The sequence below is a fragment of the Meriones unguiculatus genome, chromosome 4 (genome assembly GCF_030254825.1).
Source record: "Meriones unguiculatus strain TT.TT164.6M chromosome 4, Bangor_MerUng_6.1, whole genome shotgun sequence".
Taxonomy (NCBI): Eukaryota; Metazoa; Chordata; class Mammalia; order Rodentia; family Muridae; genus Meriones; species Meriones unguiculatus.
Window position 1 is genome coordinate 26,424,083 of NC_083352.1, and position 17,323 is coordinate 26,441,405.

The following is a 17,323-nucleotide window of genomic DNA, read 5'->3' on the forward strand; positions in this document are numbered from 1 at the left end:
TATCCCCCCTGTACCTCCCACCCTCCCTCTTCCCTACCTATGCCCCTCTCCCAGTCTACTGATAAGGGAGGTCCTCCTCCCCTTCCCTGTGATCCTAATTTATCAGGTCTCATCAGGACTGGCTGCATTGTCTTCCTGTGGCCTGGTAAGGCTGCTCCCTCCTCAGGGGGAGGTGATCAAAGAGCCAGCCACTGAGCTCATGTCAGAGACAGTCCCTGTCCCCATTACTATGGAACCTACTTAGACACTGAACTGCCATGGTCTACCTCTGTACAGGGGTTCCAGGCCATCTCTATGAGTGGTCCTTGGCTGGAGTATCAGTCTCAGAAAAGACCCCTCTGCCCAGACTTTTAGGATCTGTTGCTCTCCTTGTGGAGCTCCTGTCCTCTCCAGATCGTACTATCTCCTACTTCTTTTATAAGGTTCCTTGCACTCTGCCCAAAGTTTGGCTATGAGTCTCAGCATCTGCCTTGATACCTTGCAGGATAGAGCCTTTCAGAGGCCCTCTGTGGCAGGCTCTTGTCCTGTTCCGTTTTCTCCCTCCTCTGATGTCCATCCTCTTTGCCTTTCTGAATGGGGATTGAGCATCTTAGCCAGAGTCCTCCTTCCTGATTAGCTTCCTTAGGTGTATAGATTTTAGTATGTTTATCCTATAGTATATGTCTGATATCCACTTATGAGTGAGTATATACCCTGTGTGTCTTTCTGCCTCTGGGATACCTCACTCAGGATGATCTTTTCCAGTTCCCACCATTTGCCTGCAAATTTCATGATTTCGTTGTTTTTTTATCGCTGAGTAATATTCCATTGTGTAGATGTACCACAATTTCTGTATCCATTCCTCAACGGAGAGGCATCTGGGCTGACTTCACTCTTATCAACCAGACAATTCAGATAGAACAGAACAGAGCTAACCAGGTTTCCCTTAGGAGAAGACGAGGATTCCACACTTAGGAACTTCCTCACCTAGGAGAGGATCTAGACTACCTACCCACCAACCCATCCACAAAACCTTCAGCCCAAATTTTGTTCTACCTACAAGATGTGCAGGGATAAAAATGGAGCAGAGACTGAGGGAATGGCCAACCAATGACTGGCCCAACTTGAGACCCACCCATGGGAGAGCCAGCCCTTGACACTATTAATGATACTCTGCAATACTTGCAGACAGGATTTAGCATAAATGTCTTCCACAGTCAAACAATAGGCGGCACTCAGGGAGTCTTGTGGAAGAGTTGGGAAGAGGATTTAGGGAGCCAGAAGGGTCAAGGACATGACAGAAGGCCTAGAGAGTAAACTAATATGGGCCCACTGGGGCTCAGAGACTGAACAACCAACCAAAGAGCACGCACAGGCTGGCCCTTAGGCCCCTTACACATATGTAGCAGACGTGCAGCTTGGTCATCAAGTGGGTCCCCTAACAATGGGAATAGGGGCTGTCTCTGACTCTGTTCCCCTGTCTTTGGATCCCTTTCCCCTAGCTGGGCTGCCTGGCCTGGCCTCAGTGGGAGAAGATTTGCTTAGTCCTACTGAGACCTGATGTGCTAGGATGGGTTGGTACCCATGGTGGGGGGTTGCCTCTCCTTCTCTGAGTAGAGGGGAAAATGGTGAAGAGGGGAGTATGAGGGGTGGATCAGGGGGAGGACAGGAGGAAGGGTGGCTACCAACAGGATGTAAAGTGAATAAATAAAGGAGTGGGAAAAAGACTACCTGTATATGATTTACCACCAATTCTTATGTTTCCATAATATTGCTGCAAATCTCTTATGCCTAATTTAGAAACCAAACCTTATACTAGGTGTAGGTGTGGAGCTACAGAGCTCTAGAGCTCTAGAGCTTGGTAAGATCCAGTTTCAGGCATCTCGGAACCCCGAGGGTAAGGAAGGCTTACTACACCTTTGAGTATTAAGAGTCCTAAGATGAAAACTTTTGAGAAACATTTTGACTCTAAGTGGTCTCTACATGTTTCTCCCAATTAAGCCATTCCTCCTTAAAGGAAGGGAAGAAGTGACTTCACAAGAAAGTTACTCAAAATTTGAGATGGCCCTCCCCAAGGACATCTGACCAGTCAACCACTGCCGGGGGAAGAAACTCTTCCCAGCGGCTAACCAGGAACTGCACAGCAAACCCAAGGGGGCAGGTTTAGGAGGTGAGCGACGGCAGGCTCTCCGGTGATAGTCGCTCAGGTTCCTTGAAGTAACCTTAATAAACTCACTGTTCCACTAACCTAAACTGGGTTTAATTGTTTTTGTTTGCTTATTTGTTTGTTTTCCGATCTGCTGCTGGCATCGTACTTAGGGGTGGGAGGCTATGTGTTCATGTATTCCCAAGGAAAGTCACACAATGCAATTTGCACCCAAACGGGGCAAACAAAGCCCAAGAGAAGCCTAAGACATGCAACTGAGGCCAGCCCACTTGAAGGTGGAGTACGCACAGGAGCAATACCAATCATAGCTACTTCCCCCACTCTACCCCAACTCCTGTGTGTTAAGGGATGGCATGCCACCTTGATGTACTGGCAGTTCTGGACCCCACTATTTGGGTGGTAAGACGTACAACTGAGTCTCAACTATCTGCGCATGGAGTATCTCTGGGAAAAGCCCAGGGTTGCGGATTCCTCTATGTGGTATGGGGTGAGGCATGCATCTCTGATGAACTGGGTCCGCAGCTGGAGTAAGAAGATGCCTCCCAAACAGCTGATGGACCACAGACTATACTGCGGCCCCTCAAAGCAGCAAATACTGGATAGGACTGTAAGCAGGCTGTGGCAGCTGGCGTATGGATTTCTGCTATGAGTGATAAGACATATAACTGAGGCTGAGCTGTCTACTCAGAAAGAACTTGCCGGTATAAGGGATGGTTATAACAGGAAAAAGACATGTGAATGCTAACCTCCACATTAGGTCCTGGTTTGGCAGGAAAAGTGTGGTGGTGAGATGGAGGTGCTAGATTGCTGTTTCTTACAACTTGTGGAGTGCAAAGGAATAGAGCACAAATTAGATCTGCGCTAAATTGCCCCTACTAGCATCCAAATACTTAGAATGCATAGGAAGAATCAAACAGTGAAAAGGAAGATGGCAAGGAAGAATTAATACAAGATAGTCCTCAGGTCTAATTTTAACAGAGGATCTGTGATTCAACAAGCAGATGGCAGCCAGTACAGGCGACGATGGTAACCAGGGAATAATACACTGCATCTGAAAAACAATGAAAGAGTCCCTCACAACCTCTTTCCATGAAGCTACTGAATACGGAGATAGGTCTGCCTGCCTTAGAAGCAGAGAAAATGATTATCATAATGGCTCATCCCTACTTGAGACAAAAGCTGCATAATTAGGGCAACATGAGGAAAATCAGTCCTTAAGGGACTAAAATGGCTCACAAAGGGATACTTGATTATGACCAGCTGTGTTCTTGTGTCAAGGATTAGATGGCAAACAGGAAGGACAGAACTGAGTGTAAGAAAACTATGTTTGATTGCCCCACCATATCAGCTTCCTCGAAGTGTGTAACAGTTTCCTCACTCCAAAATTGAAACATTCTATCCTGCAGGGAAAGACTTAAAAGGGAAGGTAAACAACTCAAAATAGCTTCAGGAAGTCCCTGAAACTGACCAGATAAAGTCATTAGGCCTCTTCCTGCCAGCGTAAGGAAAAAAAAAAAAAAAACTAACCTTGAGAGTCCCTCTCAGAGGAGCAGAACTGAGCTGCAAGGACTCTGGGAGCAGACCAACTGCCCCAGGGAAGGAGAAACCAGGCGAGCTGCCTGGAAGAGGTTTACACCAGAGTCACTTGGAAAGGACACTCTCCAACCTGTTGAACTGCCTGCAGAGTGTTCTAGTCATGCTGGGGTGGGCTTTGGTGACAGAGCTGCCTCTGAATCATTTTTGCTCCCAATAAAACTCATTGGTTCACCAAGATGGACTTTGGTGGTATCCCCATCGGGGTGAGTAGGCATGTTTGTCATGTCTCTCCTAGAAAAGCTCTGTCATATAACACCAGGCCATACAGGATTATAGTCATAGGAAAGTTAAGAAATGGGGATGAAGCTTTAGTGGCTTTGCTGAGTGAGTCCACGGTGAAATGAGATCCTTACAAAGTAGAATCTGAATTACTTACATACGTAAGTTGATCCTAAGCGTTCAAGCAATCATGAGGGGCATGAAAGAAAGGCAGGGCAGGCAAAGGGTTCTGTCCAGGTCTCTGGAAAACAAGTGTTGCATGATTTCCAGGTAAAAGGCCAAATTTTCCAGGTAAAAGGCTGACAAAAGACCATACATTGTCCTTGTCAGCCCCTAGAAGGCTTTGAAGCCTGAAAGATTTGAAAGGACTCAAAGAAATACAGAACAGTACAAATGAAAACAGACTAAATTTCTCCTGGGACAGGCATTTACTCTATAAGAGTACGATGTGGATATTTTTCCCCTACAAGAAAGCACACTGGGGGGTAAAGATTGTTTGCCCAGCCTAGAACGCTGTTAGCAGCCAGGTATGACTCATGCAAAGGCAAGGAGCATGGTGCCAATCCAAAACCTGTCCAAACCAGGATGCTGTATACCAGTAAGCAAGAATATAGACCTGCTCCCGCTTTGGTCCCTAGCAAGGCTGAACCCCAAGAAAGTGCAGTGTAAGCAGCCCTGGATAAAACAGGGGAGTGGCTCATGAAGAACGGCTTATTTCGCTATTTATAATTTGTATCTGACAGAGGCCTAAATGAGGAAGCTGCCATACCCCACCTGCTCTACTGATGGGATGGCTGGTGCAGGCGATGATCTTTTGGTGGTGTCCTGGACCTTACAAACACTTTGAATGCAAATGTCTCAATCCAAACGAAATAGCTAAAATTACCTGGTCTCTTCTTCCCACTCCTAAAGGACAAGATGCTCTACCCTAAGGTACTTCACTTGGTCAACAATTGCTGAGGGCAACAGACTCTTTGGCATCACTGCCTACAAGTTGGGCAGAGCACTCTGTTTATGCCACTTTTGTGAGTAGTCAACCACGCTGCACTGAGCTCTGCAATGAGTAGCTATCTAAGTTATACATACTCTTGCAAGTCACCCCAATAAACTCAATGGCTCAGCAAGCCAGACTTGGTAGAATTCTTTCTATGGTCTGTCACTGGTGCCTGATCTGGGATGATTGGTCCGATCAACCCAGGAAATTTATACAGTAATAAGGACAGGAAATAACACCGCACATCATCTTGGAGAAGATGAGACCTATTTGCTGAGCTTCTGCCAAAGGACCGTACAATTTTAATAGAGCCCTACTATCCTGATCCACAAAAATCCCTTCTATCTAGATACCTTAGAAGTAGAGATCAAGATGGTATGAGTGAGGGATGGACTGTGGAATTGTCTCAATGACTGTTAATGAGGCAAGTTTCATGATGCTCATTTGATTTCCACCAACATTTCTTAACTGAGTAATTTCTCACTACCAGAACCAGTCATTCAGACACATCGATAACTAACAGAAAAACTGAAAAGGGTATTATTAACATAACTGCTGAAATCTATTCTACTGAATACCATTATTTCCATATTTCACATTGGCAAAAATATTAAATAATGAGTTCTCAGGCTGGGGAGATGGCTCAGTTTACCACCATGCATCCCTGAGGACCTGAGTTTGGCCTTCCAGCATGCGCATAAAGCAACAGAGGCACACAATTTATAGGCCTAGTGCTCAGGCTGTGGAAACAGAAGGATCCCTAGAACTCAGTGGTCAGCCAGCTCCACGTGTGACCTCCACACATGAATGCTTATACATATGCACACACACAGAGACCTACACAAGCATGTACCCACACACAGAGTTCTCTGTACGATAACATAACAAAGACTAAAACATCTACTATAATACTTGTTTTGTTTTTTTTTTTTTTTTTTTCGTTTCAATGATGGCAAAATCCACATTATATAAAATTTACCATCTGAGCCTTTTTAATTTTTATTTGGTACGTGTGTCAATGGATGTATGTGAGGGAAAACAAGCATGTGACATAGCACACATGAAGATGTCAGAGGACAACTTTGGGAGTTGGAGTTTTCCTTCCGCCATCAGTTCTGGGGATTGACTCAGGTCATGAGGCTGAGCCATCTCATCAGCTCCCATGTGAACCATTATATCATCATGTGCTTTCAAGTACTTGTGTCGCCCACATTTTATTTGCTATTTAATTTTTGTTTGTTTGACCGCTTCTATGAATCAAAACATTTAACAAAATTTATCAGGATTTCTTAACACTCTTTAAACTTAATGGAATTGCTAAAATCCCCTTTTATTTAATGAGGCTCTTCATTGATGACTTACAAGCAAACGTTTTATATTTATAAAACAAATGAAGAAGGGGTGAGATAGTTAAGTTAGTCCAACATCCTAGAAACTCTGAGATGCTCAGCAGTCAGGGTGCTCACTCAGCTTGCAGAAGACTCAGGTTTGGTTCCCAGCACCCACAGTGGGCAGCTCAAACTCCAGTTCCAGGGGATCTAGCCCCTCTTCTGGCTTGCATGGGCTCCAACACACAGATGGTACACATGAACTCATGCGGATAGACACACAAAGATACGTAAATTTAAAAATATTCTTAAAAACAAGCATTTAAAAACAAGCATTTTAATAATTATAAATGTTCTAATAGCTTGCTTAGTGAAGAGTTTTACTTTAAATGCCAGGAAAGAGGCTAGAGGGATACATCAACCACAAATCTCCACTACTTCTTGGAGTGGGAAGATGATGGACCGTTTTTTTCCTTCACTTTCAAAGTTTTATATGATTGCTTTTACTATCAGGAAACCAATTTGAAAAAGCCATGACAACTGTCAAATTACAAAACAACTCAAAACATAATTTTATTTCTCACTACTAAGAAATTTCCATTTGAGCAGCCCAGATGTAACGATTTTAAGACAAACAGATAAACAGGTTTAATCTACTGTGTCACTTACTAGCTATGTGACTTTTGACAATAAAAAGGTAAATTAGTACATTAAAAATTATTATTTCTAGATATAAAAAAATCAGACCTGAGATTATAGAAAGATCAACCTAAAAAAAAAACCCACTCTTCAAATGTGAACTGAATACCTTATATTAAAAGTTTTCCTTGTTTTCGTTCATAAAATTCCAATAGGATCACAACTGTACATGCCATTGCTATCCTGTGGCACTGCCTTGTGGGGAACACTGGGTAAGCCACCTTTTTAATACCTTCCTCTATGAATTAGTTCAGAATATTTTTCTTTTCAACTGAGATTTCTTTTACACAAAAGCACAACTTAGCATCTCTATTCCAGACATTACTTACAAAACGCTAACGTGTACTTATTAATGTACTCCTGTGTCATCTTTTTTAAAAAGTCAAATTTCTACAGTCAGTATAGGAAGGTAAGCATTTGAAAAATGCACACTGTATTAACTGAATGGATAGGGTCACCAAAATGGCACCCTTAAATATATCAGAATGAGAGCATCCAATCCTGTCAGATCTACTTGGACACAGCCCACCTTTTCAAAAGCACTGTAATTAGGTACATATTGGGCAGTTTCATTAATTTTTAAAATTATAACTGGTGATATGAATACTGTAGCTTAAGAATAATTGTGGGTCAATCAGTAAATTCTTTCTTAAAGGCAGTTTGATCTTGCAATTAACAGAAGTCATCTCTGTTAACTATCAAATGTTTATTCAATTCTTTAAAATACAGAGTTACAAGTCCAAACAAAGAAACAAAAACTTGCCAGTAACCATTTTAGTTACAACCAAAAACAAAAGAACCTTTACTTTATTTCTCCTTTTCCTACAGTTTAAAAGAAAAAGACTTGTTTGTTTAAACTAAACTAGGAGCCTCCATTCAGCAAAGAACTGAGAGCAGTTTAAGGGCCATTCTGTTTTCACTCTATAAAGAGATAACCCAAGCAAACATGCAAAGCGAGTTTCCACAGAACAGCCTGGCAAGTGCTGGTAACAGCAATCCCAGGACCTGATGTATCCTCGAAAGCACACACTGATAGAACTGTCTTCAATTACTTGAAGTCAAAATGATTTTCAAAACCTTAGGCCTAAAATCCATCACCCCAACAAACTCATCCTAGTCAAGAAAAAAAAAAAAAGTGAATACAATATTTTCAAAAAATGAACTAAGTCCATTTCTGGATGTTTCTTGTATATGGCTTGTTTGATAATAAGCAATGATTTTTTTTTTCTTTTATCTCATCCTCACACTACAGCCTAAGCCTGCTCAATTCTGCTCAAGAAACCACAGGAATGATAAAAGTAGCTCAGTTCACTTTCTATAAAGAAAAACCACAATTATAAAAAGACAAAAACTTAAGTGATAAACTTATCTGGCAAGTCTAACAGCAAGGGGACTCAAGAGCAAGCACCTCTCCCTGTGGAAGGGCAGCCAGGTGAATGGCGTGGACCAGCATGCGCATGTTCTACGTGAAGCACTGGCCCAACCCATCCTCTTCATTAGGACTCATCCCAAGACAGCCCCTGTGCTCCCTCTTCCTGACAGTACTACTCACCTGTTACGCCTCCCCAACAACCCTCCACTGAGCATACACATGAGCACACACACACAAAGTCACACAGTCAAACCTTCAAGAACACGCATATGGTCTTGACACTTGTTCATGACATGTCCTCCTAAAATTCTATGCACTGAAACCTTCCAGTGGGACAGGATTAGGGGTTCTTTGGGAGGCAATTAGGCAGCATAAATTAAACCCAGAGCCTTTATTAAAAAAAAAAAAAAAAAAACCCTGAGAGTGCTCATTTACACCTGTTCTCTTTCTTTGTAGCTCTCTCTGCTCACCACATGACAAGATATAAAAAGCTGCCAGTCAGCAACTCAGAAGCCAACTTCTAGGACCCATCTCTGACTTCCAGCACTGTGAGAAGTTTTTGCTATTTATAAGCCACCCAACTATTAGACTCTCATAATAACAGCCCAACTGACTAACTAATAATCATAAATGTTTATGAATCTACTAATTGCTTTTAACTGCCTGATGCTGAGCTAGGGGTATAACTAAGTTATGGAGCACAAGTACAGCATGCATGAACACTGCAGTCAACGCCTACCACACACACCACAGCAAGCCAAAACTCATCTTAGAGAGGAAAAGGAATAACCTGACAAATGCACTTAGAAATGTATTTGCACACCCTGGCTGTAGGCTCTCAGCAACTGTTACATTAGTAGGAGCAGTAAGATCCACGTGAAAGCCCTGGTTAAAGAGATTTATAGCAACTTCTTAGAAAAGCCAAACCGAAAACTGAATGTTCTGTTTTACCTGATGCAAGAAAACAGGACAAGTCACCGGGAAAGACAGCCTCTAGGATGCCACTAGTGATCTAGTATGTAGTCACAAGCTTCATAACAGTATTGGGTTGAGGAGAGACTAAGTCACGTAACAGTGAGACGAGCATACTAGCACCAAAAACTCTCATGAAGTGGTATCACTGCCACTGTGATGTCACAATGCATTACTTCTGTGTTTTGTGGTGATTCTGGTGTAAATAAACCCTCTGTGGTATACTTGTACTGTCTGTCACGGAAAACCACAGCTCATACAATTACGTATAGCACAAAGACTTGGTAATGTTAATAAATTAGTAGCTTGATATATTTATACATTAGACTTTTCATCATTTTACACTTAAAACACACATACAAACACACACACACACAGACCAGGTGCGGTGCACACCTGTAATCCCAGCACTTGAGGAGGCAGAGGCAGTGGATCGCTGAGTTCAAGGCCACCCTGGTCTACAAGTGAGTCCAGGACAGCCAAGGCTACACAAAGAAACCCTGTCTCAAACCAAACCAAACCAAACCTGGACAGTAGCTTCAGGCAGGGCCTTCGCAGGTGCTACAGAAGGCAATGCTATCATGGGAGATGGCCCAATGCTGTTACTGTCCCTAAGCACATTCCAGGAGGACAAGACACTGAAATCTTAGCTTCCAGTGTGACAGTACTAGGAAATGAAAGTCAGTGGCGACAATTATTCTGACCTGGTGTTGGCCTCGCTGATTAATATATTTGTCCTACTTAACAATAATGTACAAAAATTATAATTTAAAATATTTTAAATAAAAAAACACAAAATGTATACAGTATGTTTGTGTTTTAAATATTACAAAAAATCAAAAGTCTAAATTTTGTTAAAGATTATAAAATGGAAAAGTCCTGGGCAGGCATGGTAGTCCAGGCCCTCTAATACTCAGGGGAGTGAAGCAGAGGATCATCAACTCAAGGCTACTGTGGGCAACACTGTGAGACCCTGACTCCAACAAACAGGGTTAATGCATCACCGAAGAAAAAAACAATTTTTTTAAAAACTGGGATGGCAATAACTGTACAATGTTAATAAAAATCTACAGTAGCGTAGACTAATGCTAATTAACTTCCAATTCTGCAAACTCCACTCATACTAAGTATCTAAGGGTATACGGTTTCACTTTTCATATTTTGTTTTACTGTGTACTTTCTCTGTTTATATACAAATACCCTAGCTGTGTCACTACTATCAGAACTCAGACCCTGACAGGATACTGGACAAGTGTGTAGCCTACAAGCAATACACAGAGCACACATGTGTATTAGGCTGCGCCACCAGGTTCTGAAGGCACACTGATGGTCACACAATCAACTAGCAATGATTCCTCCAAACTTCTCCTTATCACTAAGCAACATGGAACTTAAGTGTACGCACACCTTGTGTGATCACCTCCTCCTGAGTTTGGGCTGAACCCACTTTCTTTCAAAATAGCAAACTCAGCAAGAGTGGAAGGAGAACACGGGAAAGAGTCTAAGTACTGTTTTATTCACCTATCCTGCTACTGGCTGACTTTCTCTGAAATCAACTGTCATGCTGTGAGTTGCTCTATGAAACTGATTAGCTCAGGACATTTACCAACCCAAGATCCAGTAATTTTAATACTTTTTGTCTGAGAAAAAAAAAATCCTATACCCACAAAACAGAATTTTAAGAACGTATGTTGTAACAGTCTTATAACAGTCAAAAGTGAAAATAGCCTAAGGGGCCATCAATGGAAGCTTGGTTGTAGCACACTGCTATAATGAAACCTACTGAGCATACAGGAACTAATGATCTATTACCTGAGTGGGAGAGGCAGGTCTCACAGAAGAGTGTGAACTCTATATGATTCCGTTTACATAACTGTAAAAATGTAACAGTTACACCCAGACAACTGAACTTCCTGACCTTGTAGTGACTGTTGTAAGGGTCTAGGGTGTTTGTGTGTATCAAAACTCAGTAGTCTGCACCACTGAGGAAGACTTAAGCAGAGTGTAAGGCAGAAATATGAGCAGTCTTAAATAACCGTTTGCTTGTTACCTTTTTCATTACTGGAGACATATATGTAATGTCATCAAACAGCTAGCTTATTCTTGAAACCGTGGCTTCCAAAGAGTGACACCATTGAGGCAAGAGAAAGACACTGCATGCACCTCCCTAAAAGTCCTTGAGAACGGAGAAACATGCACAATTTTTACAAAACATGAGGTACAAACAATCCCATGTTCAACTGGAGAGTTTAAGTCTAGGAACACATCTACAAAGCAAGTTTCTCTTCTTCTACCACAGCCCTTTCAATCGTGAGAAGCTCGCCTTAGTGGCACAGGCCTGGAATCCCAGCACTTAGGAGGGTGTAGCAGGGGCATCAGCAAGTCAACCTAGCCTAAAGAAGACTCTGTCTCTAAGACTGAGAACCAAACAAGGTATCGTTAGGCACCAAATCAAGGTTGTTCAACAGTAAAAAGCAGAAAGGCACAGACCGAATGAATTCCCACTCTAGGACCAAAGCATGCAGACTACTGTTTACCGCAGATTAGAGGACACTGTGCATTTAGCTTTAAAAAAAAAAAAAAAAAAAAAAAAACCTGTATTGTAAAAGGAGGAGTAGATGGGGTGGGCAAGCCAGCATTATCTTTATGAAAAATCAGGATCTAGAGAGAGTTGAACAACTTTGATGAGGTTTTAAGTGTGTGCTGCCAGGGCTCTCATTCAAATCAAGAAAACAAAACTGACATACAGTCTACCTTTGGCTACCCCTTGATACTAAAATGCCTTATAATACATAGAACAATACAAGTAATATGTTAATTAACAATATAGAAGCCCATATCAAACACCTCCAATTTAAAGTAAATACTATGCTGGGCATGACTCTGTGAGTTTAAGGCCAACCTGATCTATATAGTGAATGAATTCTAGGGCAGCCCTAGAGATATATAGAGACCCTGTCTCAAAAACAAAAACAAACAGGCAAACAAACAAAGGGTAAATACTCTGAGGGGCTACAAAGGTGACTCAGTGGTTAAGAGTGTCTGCTGCCCTTCCAGAGGATCCAAGGTAGTTAGCTTCCCTGTCACCACTTCACACAGCTCACAACCACGTGCAACTCCAGCTCTAGGGTATCCAACACTTCAGGATACTTAGATTCTCATTCTCTCTCTCTCTCTCTTTCTCCACACACACACCCATACAAAGACACACATATACACAAAAATTGTAAAAAATAAAGCAAAAAATACTAAATACTGAGATCTCAAAACTGTCTGAAGCTTTAACAGAATATGTCAGCTGAACTTTTTTGTAAAAAGAAATGTTGCCAAAATTATGCCATCACTGGTAGGAAGTGAATTAAGATAATTTCACTTTAAATTGGTACTTAAAAAGCTCTTTGGTGACCTGTAGTAGTGCACACGGGAATGTCAGCACTTGGGAGGCAGAGGCAGGCAGACTTATGAGAGTTCAGGCCAGCCTAGTCTATACAGCCAATTCCAGGACAGCCTGGCTTACATAGTAAAACCCTGTTTCAAAAACAAAACCCAACTAAACAATCCTTCTTAAAAAAAGGATTTCCTAACTGCTCCAAACCCCGAAATAACAGCCTCTTCTACATACTCCAAAAGACAGTATAATACATGCCTACAAGTTGCACTTTGAGGCTCGGTTGTTGTTCTTCAAACGCCCTCACTACACAAGCTCTATAAAGTTAAGAATTATCTGCCACTCCAAAGTTTTGCCAGTATTTAACACATAAGGAACTATTAGCTAAATTTTTAAATTTTTCCTTCCAAGTTATTTGCCTATTTCCTATCCCTAAAAAAAGCTATTCTAGAACAATACATTGTCTTTAATAAAAATCAACCAGTAGTCTTCTAACAAGTACTTTCAATTACTCGGCTTGCATCTAATGGAAACTAGACTTAAGGAAGCTTCCTGTTACATGAACATGTCTGTATAACACAAAAGCATAAGTCAACTACAAAATGGTTTTGTTTTGTTTTGTTTTGTTTTCTACCATGGAGAATTCAATAATTATCATTTTGTTTTCTATTAAAGAACTGAGGTAAAATGAAACAAAACAAAACCCAAAAGCTAGATCAAGGATAGGTCCTCCTAAATATGAAACAATTATATAAGACTGTTTCACAGTTTGCAGTCTAATGTATACTAGCATACATAAAACTCCAGAAAGGAATTCTAAGCAATTTGAGGTGGATAGAAGACAAGACTGGGACCAGGTACGATGGTGCACGCTTTTAATCCTAGCACTCAGAGAGGCAGGAAAATCTCTGTGAGTTCAAGGCCAGCATGGTCTACAGAGTGAGTTCCAAGACAGTCAAGACTACACGGAGAAATCCTGTCTGGAAAAACAACAAAAGAAGCACTGAGAAATAAGCACTATCCTATGCGGGCTAATTTTAAATGAGTAAAGTGATGCAGAAACAGCTACAAGTAACATGTTGGTGGTTATAGATTGGTAAGACAACATATGAAGCAGCTTTGTAAAAGTAAACAGTCTCAGCTGATTTAGTAAATCACACTTAGACCATTCATTTTTAGCCTAAAGAAAATGAAATCATGTGTAGCGGTGCAGGCCTGAAATCCCAGCTGAGGCAGAAGAACCTTGAGGCTGGCCAGACCTGTCTCAAGAGACAGAGAACAAATAACTAGGAGAGAGAGAAAAGACAAGAAATAGAAATGCTATTTCATTTAAAACAAAAGCTTTGACTTTTTGTCTACTTATATGAAAGCCAGTTCATCACATTCAACAGTGTCTAAATATCCAGCACTGAGCCAGTAATCTGATAATGATTCCTAATGTGTATCATAGCACTGATCATTACCCATTAATGAATCACAGACACAATCTGCTAAAAGTTAAATGGAAGACTATGTAAAACACCAAAGAACAACACACATATAAGGGAGAAGAGTTATACATATAAGAGTTTCCATTTTCCTGAAAATTCTGATTAAATTGTAACAACACAAAACCCATTCCTATTAAAAAAAAAAAAAAAAAAAAAAAAAAAACAAACCTGATAGCTAAGCTGCCCTTTTCTAAGCCCAGGCTACTACTTTCGCCCGCAAACACTGAGTAACTTAGGAACAATGCCCTGCAATTACAAACCCAAGTATAGATTATTATAGCTTAAGTTCTAAATCGCACTGCTGACTCCACATCCACAACTCTGCTTGTAAATCTTTGCTTGTAAGACTCATGTAAACATGTGAGCCTCACTTTATCATTTGTAAATGATAAATTACACAAATGTATATATATGCGTGTGTGTGTGTGTGTGTGTGTGTGTGTATATATATATATTTTTATAAAGTCCTAAGCCTAAGTTTATAGACTAAACTGAGGAGTAACACTCACTGAAATATACCCGAAATGTACAGGATAAACTAGAGGTGTAGCCCAGAGGGAGAATGTTTACCCAACAAAAGCAAAGTCTTGGTGTTCCAAAGCATCTCAGGACCAAAAAAGGAGCTGAAGAGAAGCTCTGAAGTTAAGCATTGCTTACTCTTCTAGAGTAGCTGAGCACCACCCTGGGTGAGCCACAACCACCTGTAACTCCAGCTCCAGAAAACTGCCCTCTTGGAGCCTACACACACACAAACACAAACAGACACACACAAACACACACATTCACGAATAAAAACAAAGCAAAACAAAACAATTAAAAGAAAACTAACATTTACAAGAGGAAGCTTTGGTATTTTATTTTAAAAGTGTGTCTTTTAATTTTGTATCTTTCTGTCCTATTTGAATTTATAATAATTATGTAAAATACATACTAAAAAGGTAATGCTTTTAAGTACATGGCCTAATTAGCTTTATGTTAAAAAAAAAAAAAAGCAAAACAGGAGTGTCAAGGTAGTGAGATTATGGCCCTTTTGCTTTTGTTCTACATTTCTGTGTTTTATAAAGATATTATGTGTTTCTAAGAGAAAACAACTACTTGCTCAGGAAGAGGGTTGAGGCAAAAAAGTAGAGTTCATTCAGCGTTTAGAAATCTGTGCCAGAGAGTTCGAGCTAAATCCTCATTCAAAACGGCTTATCATCTTTGTCTCTAAGGAAATGAGCTAGCTGAGACAAGGTAAATACACAATGGTGGAATGCTCAACCTCAAAGCTGCTCTCTTGTTCCCTTATCAAAAGGCGCACAATAAATAACCTTACCCCTACTGTCTCCGACTGACGGGTTGTAATCTCCCCAGACTGAAAACTCCTTGGAAAAGGTAGCGCTTCACAAACACCATTGTCTTTCGTTGTGTTGCTAAGATTATGACAGATTCTTAAAACACTTGTTGAGTTACCTACACCTCTTTTGACCCGGCCTGACTGTCCTCGAGACCACAGTGTTGTAAGAAGCAAAACAAACTAGCACACGAACGACAAAATCGTTCTAAAGCTACTCAAATCTAACTCACACACTCTCAACTGAAAAAGTTTTAAGTATGTCCATATCCAGAGTCAACCGCTACACGGAGTTTACAAGTTTCAGTACCACGGCCGCAAACATACCAAGGAGAAGAGTCCCACATCCCCCCTTCCACGACCCCACCACCCGGGCACTAACTCCAGGTCTCAGGGTGCGGTGTGAAAGAAAAACAACCAAGCCCCTACGCGTCTCACGACAACCTGTAACTTCTCCCTAGTCCGATCGCCCGCCCTCCGCTCCGAAACCCGGAGAGCACAATTCCAAAGTCCCCGACCTGCTGCGAAGTGCAGGGGAGAAGACTTGCGTCCGGCCATGTCCTTCGCGTTCACGTTCGCTGCGTCCACCAACCTCTTCACCCGGGACACGTCCCCATTTCGACAGGCCTCCAGCAGCTCCCGCAGGGCCCCACTCACGGCTGGGACCCCCGGGCCGAGGCCCGCCGCCCCGGGTCCCAAAGTTGCTGTGGAGCCAACCCCGGCCACCTCGGGACTCTCCGCTAAGCTCGAGCCTGGAGAGGACGGGGAGGAAGACGAAGAAGAAGTCGGGGAAGAAGTGGACGACGCGGAGTTGTTACCGCCTCCGCCGGCTGGGCTGGGAGCGACCCCGACGGCGGCGGAAGCTGCCGGGACCGCGGCCGTAGCTGCCACCGCGCAGACGGCGCCGTCCACCGGGTCCGGAGATCGCGGCCTGTCGGGCGGGTCCCGGCTGCCATCCCCCTCCGGCAGCGCCAGGCCGTGCCGCGGGGAGGCGAAGGGCGCCAGGCCACCGGCCGTGGGCGAGGCTGGGGTGGGTCCCGGGGCCAGGCCCGGGCTGAGCGGCGGGGGAGGTGGCGGTGGCGGAGCCGAAGCCCCTGGGGCGGGCTGGAGCTGTTGTTGATGATGGTGGTGATGATGCTGAGAGCGACGCGACGCCGCCATCTTCCCACTCCCCCGGTACTGTCACTGCGGCAACGGCACCACCGCCCGCCCTCACTTCCGGCTTCTGGACCAATCAGGAGCCAACAACCCCGGAAGTGTTTCTGGCCGAAGTGGGTGGAGTCCGAGAAGAGCGGAGCACAGGGAACAGCCAGCTTGGGGGCGTGGCTTTGTCGTTAGAGGCGGGTTTTGTGACGCCCAGGCGGGCTGGCTGGGCAGATTTGAAAGCTGTGACCAGCCTCTACCTGTCGGAGAAGCTTCCAGCTTTCTTCACTTTCTGCGGATTGTTTTGGACTGCTCTAGTCTTTCCTCTGTCTGCCCTTTCTAGCTTCAGAAGTTGCCATCGAAGGGTAACTTGGTACAAACATTCATCAAATGTCCTCGCCCGAAAGTGGAATTAAATAGTGCCCACTTCACAAAATTGTTTGCAGGGATTAAGTGAGCTAATGCATACAAAACGCTCTGAAGAATACATAACTAAAATTAGCACATTTAATGCAGTGTTGGATCTCTCTGCTCCCCTATTATCTGTTTGGTCTCGTTCTGACTCAGGATAGGAGGATAAGAGCAACTTAGTCTATACGTGTGCGTTTGTACACTGTAGAAAGGAATCCATAAACGCACACAT

General features: G+C 42.7%; 1 protein-coding gene across 1 annotated transcript in view; it reads right to left on the minus strand.

The window, feature by feature from the left end:
• The window catches only part of Tnks (tankyrase), a 161,092-nt gene extending 143,990 nt beyond the window's left edge, over nt 1-17,102 (minus strand). The window contains exon 1 of the mRNA XM_060381612.1: nt 16,056-17,102. Coding sequence (XP_060237595.1) covers nt 16,056-16,698 — 643 coding nt within the window. The 5' untranslated portion in view covers nt 16,699-17,102. The remainder of the gene's footprint in view (nt 1-16,055) is intronic.
• Nucleotides 17,103-17,323: the final 221 nt, after the last annotated feature.